The 12,895-nt window shown below is 39.3% G+C and overlaps 1 protein-coding gene across 1 annotated transcript; it reads right to left on the bottom strand.

Annotated features, from left to right (window-relative positions):
- Positions 1-11,159: 11,159 nt before the first annotated feature.
- Positions 11,160-11,786, bottom strand: LOC138893807 (uncharacterized). Its single transcript, XM_070178470.1, has 2 exons — positions 11,427-11,786; positions 11,160-11,312 (listed from the first exon to the last, which is right to left on the bottom strand). Exons 1-2 carry the CDS (start codon positions 11,784-11,786, stop codon positions 11,160-11,162), a joined length of 513 nt encoding a protein of 170 aa, XP_070034571.1.
- Between the last annotated feature and the right edge of the window lie 1,109 nt (positions 11,787-12,895).

Here is a 12,895-nt window from a genome sequence, read left to right as displayed (position 1 = left end):
GTAGACTGGTCTAGCATAATCGCTCAATGATCTCCCAGGCAGGGGAGCTATATTTTAGAACTGGTCTACAACCAAGGGTTGATTTTGAGCAATTCTATGACCCCTATCTTCTTCATAGATAATATGTGCATCTCTAATAGCTGCTTCTTCAGCATCCCATATAGCTTGTTCTTGTCGATGGGCTGCCACTCTTGTAGCCAAATCCATATTGTCATCACTGTTTCCAGCCATAGTTTCTTTGGTTGAGGATTGCCCAACCTTTTCTGATGTCTCGGTGAAATTTCTTTCCTTCCTCAGCTGCTGTAGTTGTTTTTCTATCTCTGGTTCGTATGGTAGCACCTATTTCGTAGAGGCTTGATTCATGCACCAACCTCCACCTGTAACCTGCGCACAGTCAAAGAACACCAAACGTAAAAAGAGAAAAATAAAATAAAAAGAAAAAGAAAAAATTCCTGAATTAGCGTTTCAAACTATTTCAAACACTATTGATTGGCAATCCCCAGCAACGATGCCAAAATTTGACGAGCGCAAAACACACACTTAAATTCTTCTCGCTAATCAAATATAGTATAGTATAATATCGTATCCATATGGATTGGATTTAAATACTATTCTCATAGTTTCTAGCTTGATTGCTATCCAAGATGATAAACACTTGAGATTTATATGGTTTCTAACTAAAATTAACTAAAAGTCTAAAGCTATGAACTAATGACAATCGAACAAAGATAAGTAAGGAAGTTATCAGTGGAAGAAAATAGGGGTTGATAGGATAGGTGCAAGATAATTGGTTGGAATCTAACTCTAGAAAATTCACTTCTAATGTTCAAGTGAGTCTCTCGAATTCACTCAATTATTAATTCAAACATTCAGCAAAAACTCCTCTCTTGATTTAGTCTTAACTTCACGAGATGAACCAATTTAAGCACGTAAAAATATGCAAGAATGCGTAGTGGATTGGTCTTTAGGAAAATCTCTTCCGATTATTCTCCTAACTAGGTTTAATCAATGATTCAACTAGCCTCTTTCGATTAGTAAGAAGAATTAATGAACTCAGCCAACAATATAATTCAAAGATATAACAAGTTATGCCTTTTTCGATTACATGAATAAGTGAATATAGATGCAACAGTTAAATCATCCAAAAAATGTTTTAATACATAAAACTAGAGTTATAATCCACAAACATTCATCAATACACCAAATCCATCAAACCCTAAAGGGAACTACTCCATAGATATGAAGCAATTCATCACAGATATAATTAAAGTATAGAAAAACGTAAATTCAATCCAAACTCATGTCTTGAGTGAGGATAGAATGATGAAATCGTTGTGCTTGTATTCTTCCAGCTCCTCCTTAGCCTCCTTAGGTTGAGTATGTGTCAAAAGTCCAAAAAATAATATTTTTCATGTATTTATACTAAGAAGGGTCGGGCCTAGACAAAATCATCTTCTCCTAGCCAAAATTGGATTTACACTCTATAAATATTGCACAAGCGCACCGCATGGGGCGAGGCGCCATGCGAGGCATTAGTGGGAAATTTCAGAGAGTTAGTTCTGACAAGCAATAGGTAATTGTACAGCCGCGGTGTGCCGCCCAGTGAGGATGTCTCAGAGTACGGATTTTTCATGCGTTTTAACATCCAGACATGGTCCTCGACCCCCGAACACGATCCCGACTTAATCCCTTGGGCTTTTACTCAGACTTCAAAGATCTAAATAGCTCGAATTCATACCATAACATCTACATAGCTCGGAATGACTCCTACAAGGAATATAACACACAATAAGTGCAAAACACTATCAATTAAAGCTCAAACATGAATAAAGTGTAGTGAATTAGAGTGCAACAAGCGACTAAAATACGAGATTATAGTCTACCATCAATATTCTATGCATTCAGCTAGAGTTCATGACTCTATACTACCTAGTCTTGGGAAATTGTTATGATTTTTGTTGTGTTGTCTTGTATAACCTTTACTTATGCATTTATATTAAATTCTGCTTCATACTATCACAATATTCTGGTTAAATTGTTGAAAGTGGTTGGCTTACCTAGTTTTAGATGCTAGGTACCATCATGATCCTTAAGGTGGGATTTTGGGTCGTGAAAAGTTTCGTATCGGAGCTCTAGGCTCATAGGCTTTACGAGTAACAAGTAAGTTTAGTAGAGTCTTGTAAATCGGTACGGAGACGTTTGTACTTATCTTTGAGAAGCTACGGATATATTAGGAAGAGTCCACTTCTTTCACTCCTATCATGCGTATTTATTGATTTTGGAGTTTGAGCCTTTGTAGTTTTATTCTCTCACATATGGTGAGGACACGCACTATCGGATCAGCTGAGCAGACACCCGCACCCCATGTTAGAGCCGCGAGAGGTCCAGGCCAAGGTAGAGGTAGATGAGAGGCACGTGCTACAACTAGAGTACCTGCTAGAGAAGTAGTTGAGAAGCCACCAATAGCTTCGGTCAGGTAGCAGGCAGGCACCTAAGATTCCTATTGCTACCCCAGGACTTCAGGAGACCTTGGCACATTTTCTGCGTATGTTCGGCACATTGGCTCAGGTAGGATTGATCCCTGTTGAACCAGCTACTTCTCAAGCTGAGGGAGGAGCTCAGACTCCTATTGCCATACTCCAAAGCAGCGAGTCCATGTTGATCGAGTTACGGGTGTTGTGTCAATCCATCTCGTTATCGCGGTTCAGCCTAAGGTTAGGCCAATAGCATCAAAGGATGAGTATATGAGACTTTAGAAGTTCAAGAAGTATTTTCCTCCTATTTTTAGTGGTGCAGTTTCTGAGGACGCGCATGGTTTTCTAGAATAGTGTCACTGTATTCTGTGCAGTATGGGCATTATGGAGGAAAGAGGGGTTGCCCTTACTACTTTTCAGCTGACCGGGTCGGCATATAGGTGGTGGTAGGCTTATGAGCAGGGTAGGCCAGCTGATGCAGTGCCACTCACTTGGAATCAGTTCTCTGATCTCCTTTTTAGGGAGTTCGTTCCACAGACCCTAAGGGATGCGTGGTGCACCGAGTTTGAGCAGTTGCAACAGGAAACTATGATTGTGTCTGGTTACGCTATGATGTTCAGTGAGTTATCCCGTCATATACCTGTTTTGTTTTCTACTATTAGAGAGAGTGTCCGCAGATTTATTGAGGGGCTCAATTATGGTCTCTGACTTGGGATGGCACGGGAGTTGGAGACTGATACTCCATTTTAGTAATTTGTGGAGATTTCCAGGTGGTTAGAACGTATCTGGGGTCAAGAGATGGAGGATAGATTGGCCAAGAGACCTCGAGGTCCTAGAGGATTCTACTCTTCGGCTCTGACACATCACGACAAAGGCTACGTTAGTAGTCTAGTTCAGTCCGCACTTCAGAATACTCGTGGTGCTCCAGCTAGTCAGGGACATCCGGGGTACTCATATGGGACATTCATCTTTTAGTGCACCTCCTGCACGGGGTTCCTATAGCGGTTATTCCAGTCATCTAATACAGACTCAATACTAGTAGCCACGGTCGTAGAGGAGGGATTGTCCTAGACTACGGAGATGTGGACTTCATCAGTGTACTCGGGCTACGAGTTCCACTCCAGTCTCTACTCCACCTGCACAACCAGCTAGAGGTGGAGGACAGGTGGATAGAGGGCTTCCTATAGGGGGAGGCCTAGCCCGTTGTTATGCTTTCCCTAGTAGGGCTGAGGACAATGCACCAGATAATGTCGCTATGGTATGGTTTCGGTTTGTCATAGAGGAGCATCAATTTTATTTTGGTTCAATCCTATTTATCCGTATGATACCTCTTATCTTGGTTAATATATGGATATGTTTCATGATTCTTGTACTCTATTTATGTGTTTACACTTGTTAAGAGATTCCAATGTGGCAGACCATGTCTATCATCCTATTGTTCACTATTGAGAGTTATGAGACTAGGATGAACTTTGTGTTACTTAATATGGTAGGTTTTGATACGATTTCTGGATAGTTTGGCTACGATTTGTGAGTTAGGTACTCTACAGGTATCGGAAGTTCGTTATGTGTTGTGATTGTGTTCCGCAGAATTGAGTGAGTGAAAGGTTTTTGGTTGGTGTGATGTCTATTCTACTTGTGATCAGAGCTAAGGATGGGATCCTCATGTTTTCATGTGGATCGGTATGTTTGAACCAGGCTATGTGCCGCGGTACAGTTATGTTAGGATGAGATCCCGTGTGATTAGTTCGTATGTTTTATTTCTAACTTGTGTAATGGATTCGTAGTATGGTACTGATAGGGAGTTGTTCATGTCAGTTTTGTTAGGTAGCTCTCACAAGTTTCTCGTTTTCCATCTTCAGTTGTATTCGAGTTGTGTTGGTTCGGTACAGATTGCATCATATGTGTCTAGGCGGCGTGGGGTGTGACTTGTTGATTGGGTGAGTAGTTATGAGATCTACATGTTTCTTACATCATTAGTAGTGTTGGGAAGGTTTGGAACAAGGTTCTAGTTGATATAAGGTTATTTACCGGTACCAGGTGCCGCCCCCCTTTTTCTTTTGAAAGCGGGTTTCAACGTGTGACAACTCTTTTAAATGGGTATTAAAATAGAAGAGTCGCAACCTAACGATTTTAAGGTGTGTTAGGGCACCTATTTGTAAATGAATCTGATTTAACTAGTCAACGTCACCAAAGATTAGGTAAGGGATCAAATTACCTCAAAGAGAAGGTGTTAGGCACTCTTCGAGGTCCACAACTGTGGGTCCCGACCCAAGTTCACACTACATGGATTATTAGATTATAATTGTTCTATGTGATCATATAAGCGAGGGAAGACAAGGAATTTAAAGGTTCTATTATGAACAAGTGTAAAGAAAATCGGACAATAATTAAGCTATATAGATAATCGGTACAAGTCTTTAGAGGTTACACGGTACAACTTAATTGTTCTAAATTCAACGACTAAGTGTGAACAATAATCATATAAATGGGGGGGGGGGGGGTCCTAAGTTTTTTAGCCTAAAGGATCACCCCGTGCAACATAAACAATACTTCGCAACTCCCTTAGTATAGGGGTTGCTCATATTATTCAGCGGACACAAACTATCATCTCCTGCTATCCAATTACTATGTTAAAGTTGTTTACCTGAAGCATTCTAATTCAATTCAAAACTGTGTCCTATGCGTGCACTACCCGTCCTATGCCTATGGTCCAAAAGACTTTGGACCTACTATTTGGGTGGTTCTAGACTTCACTTAGGGTGCTCAAAATCATAAAACTAGGCATACATTCGAAACATATAGGACTTCACATAAAGACAATTAAGGGCCCAAGTTAGCCTCCACACACAAACAACAAATACATGCGGGAAGATTAGGCAGTATATAATTTTAGAATTTAGAGGCATTAGAGTTGTTAAATCCTATAGACATGGTTTCTATGCGATTTTGATTTCCAGTATAGTATAAGCAGTAGTGTAGCTTTAGGCTAAAGGATTTACAGATTAAAGCATTACAAACCTATAGGCATGATATATAAATATTGCGCAATGAGGCAATAAAGCAACTTCGAGATCCCGGAATTAACAGTTTCTTATGCGAGTGACAATATCCTATAGGCAGGATTTCTAATAGTTGATAGTCGCAATTGCTTTTATAAGATTTTATCCTTATAGGCATGATTTCTATGTATGGTAACACAATGAAGTAACAAAGTAGTTGACTAATTAACTAAGACCCTGTAGTCGTGATATCTAAGTTAACATCGTACCAAAACAATAGAAGTGACTGATTGATTAGTTGAAATCCTATGGACATGGTATCTAAATGAGCGTTAGCAAAACATACGTTATTGTATCCTGTAGGCATGCTGTCTAAGTGTGCACAGTGATAGACATCGAAAATAGGTATGGTGAGTACTAACATGCTTTGAATAGTGTACGAGTGAAGCGTGTGTGATCCCTATAAGCATGAGCTCTATTAGTGTACAGAAATGAAGCAAGTTAAACAAAATAGCAAATAAAGCACGTAGACCCTATAGGCATGTTTTTCTAACCTTTTATGCAAGAATATAGTACACTTGTTCCCCCAATTTTACTAACTCCCCAATTGTTTGTTTAAAAATCATTACAGGCCCAGAATGAAACAACACATACTTAAAGATGACAAAATATAGGCTCAAACAAATACAGGCCCACTAAGGCAATTGCATGCCCAATACAAAGTAACCTAGGGGTATCCCCAGGCCTTCAATAGCATTATTCCCCGGATAAATAGCAGGACCAAACCACAGGCTCACCAGGACAGTACAATATTACTAAATCCAATGCCCAGGTCCAACAACACATATGGACCAGCACCATGCCCAACGAATAACTTACTTACCCAAATGGATGCCAACCTTAGCCATATAGGTGACAAACACACATAGAATTAATTTAGCAGCTTTGAAGCTTAAACACTTAGTTCTTAAAGCTGTTACTAACAACAACTCTAGCCAATACATATAGACAGGATCATACTAAATTAGAAGGCACACAAAGCATATGTGAGGCAAGTTTATGGTTGTAATTCGAGAAACAAAGTTGAAGAGTGACAAGATTGACCATCATAGGATAGTAAACCATTCAAAAGAGTTTCAAAAGGAAGCATGATTCAGGATCAACCTAAAGAACCTTAGATGAGGGTCTAGCAGAATCATAGAAAAGAAGCAAGTAGAGCACTGCCTTTAAATGAAAGTGTCTATCATGAAAAAACTAATGAAAATAGCATAACCAAACAGTTTGATGGACATGGTCTACAAACAATCCTTAATTGAGCATGAAAAGTCTTGAACATGCTAAATACCAGTCATAGCACAAAGACTTGAACAATGCCAGAATTCATAGTAGGCAAGGATACGTTGAGATCTAGATTACACATAGAAGAAAAGTTGGATATTGCAATTTTACCTTGTAGGCTTTAGGCAGTACTAATTAGGCATGGAACACACTTTAAAGTTTACAAATAACATTGAGACAATATTGTCACATGGGGATGATCATAGGTTAATTTGCAGAGAAATAGTCGGTTATGCATAAAGAATTCAATAGAAAGATACTCCACAAGATACTCCTGCGGAATCAGAATTCACAAGACTCCACAAGGTCTAACATTATCACAGTCTCACTACATTGAAAAAGTACTTGACAAGTTCAAGTATTTGGATTTCAAGATTTCCAAGACTCCAATTGACGTAAGTTATGCACTTCAAAAGAATGGACTATGCAAGAGTATTGGCAAACCGAGTCGGTTTACAAGTAATCCAAATCAAATACATTGGATGGCAATAAAATGAGTTTTGGGGTATCTGAAATATACCCAAGATTATGCTATACATTATAACAAATATCCCTCCGTGATCGAGGGATATAGTGATACAAATTGGATCACCCAGGAGTTCCAGTACAAAAGTTCAAGGTAAGGCATGAGAAAGGACTCATAACAAACAGCTAACATAGGAATTCGATCATAAATAAACATGATAGTCTTAAACAAGCATAATAGTCAGAAAATCTTCCAAATTGAATACACTAAATGAACATATATAGACTTATACAGATTTTGATGAAGCATTATAAAAGAATTTCAAAGCAAGGTCGACACAGTGTCATATTGGTTCATAAGAGTTCAAATAAAATAGATATTCAAAAGCATGAACAAAAGAAGGGAGAAAACATAATTATAAGGGATTGAGCACTTACCAATTTGCAGATTTAATTACAAATAGAGGAGAATAACTAAGTTCCAATAGCAAAGTAAGAACATCAGCAAGAACTCCAAACCTTAGTGCGTCAGAGTTCACAGGAGCTTCGAACAAGCTCCGAGCAGTGCTCGCACTAGGGGGGGTAGATAGAAAAGGCTCTTGTGGCCTTGACTTTCTGCTGGCCAAGAGCGCAAGTTTCAGAATAGTATAGAACGAGTGAGAGTGAGAGAATAGCAATGATTAAGGTATGTCTAGGGGAAATAGGGAAGGGAGTCTTTATAATAGCAATATTAATCACACAAACAAGGAAACACAGTCAATGAAGCACAAATAAGAAAGAAAAACATGCAAAATCGATTTAGAATCAATTTAGGCGAGAAGCTCAGCAAACCCTAGTTCAAGATGGAGAACAAAAATAGTCAAAGATCTCACTGAATCAAACTCATATAGCCTGGTAGTGAATGTATCAAGTCAAGAACATAGAGATAATACAGAATCGGAATCGAACGAACACCCATTGATTTAGCTTCCATAAATAACTGAATACCAAACACTGTAATATTTAGGATATGGTAAGAATCTCCGTGTTCGCAAGAAAGGAAAGGAAACATGGGAGATTTCCATGTGATATCGGATTGGGACAGGGATTTGAGTGGGGCGGCTAGGGTTTCTTTTAGAGAAGAGAGAATGAGAGGATTTTACGGCAGCGTTCTCACGGAAATGGGTGTTAGAGTTTGGGATTGGGTAGTTTAAAGATGGGAGATGGCTTGTGGGTCGTTGATCTCTGAGATTAACGACTGAGATAGAAGGAAAGAGTGGGGCGGAATATTTAAAATGGCTACCTACCGGGTTAACTAAATGGGTTGTTTGGTTTGGGCTGGGGGGAATTGGGCTAAGGATTTTGGGTGTTTGGGCAATTAAATTGGTCCGGAATTTGGCCTACTTTGGGACAGCTTTTAAAATACCCGAATTTAATTAAAAAAATAAATTATTAAAACATCTATTAAATGGTAAAAATATTATTTATGATGTGAACAAATGCTTGAAAATAATAACTCAACATCATAAAAATATAAAAGGCTATTTTGGAATAAATAATATAATAAACGTAATTATTTATATGATATAGGCTATTATTGCAAAAAAATTATAAATAGATCAAAAATACAAATATAATTTTGTGAAATGCAGTAAAAATGTTATAAAACATATATGTGGATGTAAATAATAAATTTGGATGATTAAGTCATCACAAAGTAATTTGAAAGGGTAATTAATAAATATTTGAACAATTTAAATGCAAGAAAATCAATTTTAAAGCCTTAAGGATTATGAAAAATTACAAAAAATACTTATGACTCTTGTAAATTGGTGATGATGCAAAAAAGGATATTTTTAAAAATATACATGATATTTATAAAATATGAGGACAAAATTGGGTATCAATAGCTGCCCCTCTTTACCCGGGAATGATGAAAGAGTTGTCGGGTAAAGAAAATGATGACCAATTTTGTCCGAAATGAGCAGGGATGATGTATTTTTTTAAAAATGGGGACCGAACCCTGGTTCTTGAGTTGCCTACATATCCTTGGTATTACAAGAATCAGGTCGTGTGTAGTTCTGGATCCAACAGCGAACGAAACTGATGAAGTTGTTATAAGATTGGTCGTGTGTTTCGAAAGAGGATCTTTTGGATATGATAGTGTCGCATAATTTCGGGTGGGGCTACGAATGCGAATTTGAATGTTACGGATGTATAAGGCAATTATTTGAGCGGTTACGGGATAAAGGATAATCAGTTGCTGATCATCGATTACATTTGAGATGATCGAAGGATGTGAACATTATGAATGGAAACTGGAGCGAGAATTGCTCCTGTTTGTAGAACGGTTAATTCCCGAGTTACCTTTAAAACTTAAAAAATACGATGCACGCGAATATAGATGGGGTTATTGAGGAAATGTAAACATGATGTAAATTCCCTTCAGACCATGAGAGTTGTCTTTGGATGATGGGGATAATGTCCTTAGACCATAACGCCATGGTCCATGAAGCGTATGATGCGGGATTCGCGGGCCATGAAATGCTGTTCTCGGGCCATGAAGATGGTGCCTCTGGACTATGACGCCTTTAAATAATTATGTGCAGTTTCGAGAGATCCTCAGGCCATGGCATGATGTCTTCGGGCTATGAGGATGATGTCTTCAGACTATGATGCCTTCGCACAATGTGGTGATGTTTCAGCCCATGAAATGCAAAGATGAGATGATATCGATCGTTCGATAGAGGGAACATATGATGCTTAATCATATGCGAGAATGAAATAAGGCAGCGCTTAGCCCTGTATGTGATGAGGGCAGGGTTTAGCCCTATGCAGAGGAAGGCATCGTTTAGACTTATGCAATAATGGAGGCAATGCTTAGCCAGTATGATGTAATGGAGACGGTGTTTAGTCTCATGCAAGGAAAGGCAGTGCTTAGCCTTATGCATTGATGGAGTCAATGCTTAGCCTCATGCAAAAGAAGGTAGTGGTTAGCCTTATGCAATAATGGAGGTAGTTCTTAGCCTCATGCAAAGAATGGAGATAGTGCTCAGCCTCATACAAAGGAAAGGCAGTACTTATCCTTATGCAATAATGGAGGCAGTGCTTAGCCTCATGCAAAGAATGGAGACAATGCTTAGTATCATGCAAGGAAATGAAGCGTTTTTCCTTATGCAATAATGGAGGCAATGCTTAGCCTCATGCGAAGAATGAGGGCAGTGCTTATCCCTATGAAGAGATAGGCAACGATTAAATATGAGAGGGAAGAGTGGTCCTTAGCTTGACGCGTTTGTGCTTGGCGACTTCTGTTGGTGTGAAGATAGTGATCTTATTGTGTCTATATATTTGTGGATGTGCTTGTTATGTCCATTGTGCCTGCATCCAAAGAAAAATCATGATTTGTGGGGGGAAAGTTCGATTCGTGCTCTCAATTCCTCGCTTTGTCTTCGCTCCTGTATTGACACCTTGTTCGAGTCACCCTGGGTAACATCTGGCTACTACAGAAAATGCGGTTTTTTGAAAATACGCATTTATGGTAAATCATTTGTAAGTAATGAAATTGATTTAAAAATAATGAACAAAATTAAAAAGTTTGGTCAAGTCATAGACCGTGACATGCTTTGAGACATTGCGTCCTTCTTATTCGAAATTTTGAGGACCCTCCTCAAACTTCTGCCCCAGTTTAAATACATACTTCCAGCAATGCACTTCTTAGCGATCCTTGACGTAATGAGATTGACAAAACTTGAAATCTTGACCCAGTTCCTGACCATAGAGGGGAATGAAGATTTTATTATGATGTGACCGAACCCATAGGGTTGCATACGTATCCCCTCTTAAACGGGAATCGAGTCAAGTGTAGTTCAGGTTACACCAAAGTGAAAGTGCAAACATAATCTTAAACGTAATATATCTTGACTGCGTCTGAATTGATAGGTTTTGGCCATATTTCTCCATCCATTTCTGTAAGTATAAGCGCTCCTCCTATCAGTACTCGGTGAACCATGTAAGGGCCTTGCCAATTAGGTGAGAACTTTCCTTTTGCTTCATCCTAATGTGGGAATATCCATTTTAGCACCAATTGCCCCGGTGTGAATTGCCTCTATCTAACATTTTTGTTGAAAGCTCTTGACATTCTATTCTAGTAGAGCTTGCCATGACATACTGCGTTCATACTCTCACCATCAAAGAGAGACAGCTGATACCGGCTCCGTATCCATTCTGCATCGCCGAGCTCGGCTTCCTGTATGATTCTTAGGGAAGGAATCTCCACTTCGGCGGGAATAACGGCTTCAATAGTGTAGACCAGTAGATAGGTAGTTGCCCCAATTGACGTACGAACTGTGGTGCGGTACCCGAGCAAAAAAAATGGTATCTTCTCATGCCATTGCTTGTATTTGTCGACCATCTTCCTCAATATCTTTTTGATGTTCTTGTTGGTGGCTTCTACGACTCCATTCATATGTTTCCCATATGTTATAGAATTACGATGCTTGATCTTGAATGTTTCACACCTAGCTTTCATCAGATCACTATTGATATTGGCGACATAGGCAGTAATGATTGACTCGGGTACTCAAAATCGACAAACAATTTGATCTTGGACAAAATCCGCTATGACCTTTTTAGTCACAGCCTTATAAGAAACGGCTTCAACCTATTTTGTGAAGTAATATATTGCCACCAAAACGAACCTATGTCCATTTGAAGCAGCGGGCTTAATTTGTCCGATGACATCCATGCCCCAGGTAGAGAAAGGCCAGGGTGAACTCGTTGCATTGAGTTTGTTGGGCGACACCCGTATCATATCACCATGTACCTGACATTGGTGATACTTTTGAACATATTTGATGCCGTCTATCTCCGTAGTCATCAGGAAATGCCCTACTCTTAATATCATCTCAGCCAGAACAAACCCGTTCATGTAAGGTCCACAGGTTCCGGCTTGTATTTGTTTGAGTGATCTAGATGCCTCATTGGCATAGACATATCGCAACAATCCCAAATCAGGAGTCCTTCTATACAGAATTCCTCCACTCTAAAAGAAATGGTTGGCCAATTTTCAAAGAATGCGCTTCTGAGTGTGTGTGTCATTCTCTTGGTATTCTCCTTTCTCCAAGTATTCCTTGAAATCGTGGAACCATGGATTTCCGTCAAACTCTTCTTCAACATGAGCACAATAAGCTGGATGCTTACGAATCTCTATTGGGATAGGGTCGGTGAAATTCTTGTTTGGATGTTGTATCATGGAAGACAAGGTGGCTAATGCATCTGCGAACTCATTCTGAATCTGTGGAATCATATTATGCCAATAGATCCGAATCTCCGATTACCAGTAACTCATGAACATTCATGTCGACAGCCAATCTGAGTCCCAAGATGCAGGCCTCATATTGCGCCATATTGTTGCTACAAGGGAACATGAGCTTTGCGGACACCAAATAATATTGACCGATTTCTGATACCAAGACAGCCCCAATTCCCACTCCCTTGAAGTTTGTTGCTCCGTAAAAAAACATCCTCCAACCTTCATATGTTTCGGCAATATCTTCACCTACAAATGACACTTCCTCATCGGGAAAATACGTCTTCAATGGTTCATATTCTACATCTACGGGGTTCTATGCTAAGTGA

The sequence above is a fragment of the Nicotiana tomentosiformis genome, chromosome 6 (assembly GCF_000390325.3).
Source record: "Nicotiana tomentosiformis chromosome 6, ASM39032v3, whole genome shotgun sequence".
NCBI classification, from domain to species: Eukaryota; Viridiplantae; Streptophyta; class Magnoliopsida; order Solanales; family Solanaceae; genus Nicotiana; species Nicotiana tomentosiformis.
The sequence above is the reverse complement of the archived record's forward strand: the minus strand, read 5'-3'. Positions and strand labels throughout refer to the sequence as shown.

What these genes read in the sequence shown, in the direction of transcription:
- LOC138893807 (XM_070178470.1), bottom strand. Translation starts at nt 11,786, where the DNA reads ATGAAAGCTAGGTGTGAAACATTCAAGATCAAGCATCGTAATTCTATA. An exon ending in ATGGTGAGAGTATGAACGCA is followed by an intron (nt 11,313 to 11,426) that starts GTATGTCATGGC and finishes TTCCCACATTAG; the next exon opens with GATGAAGCAAAAGGAAAGTT.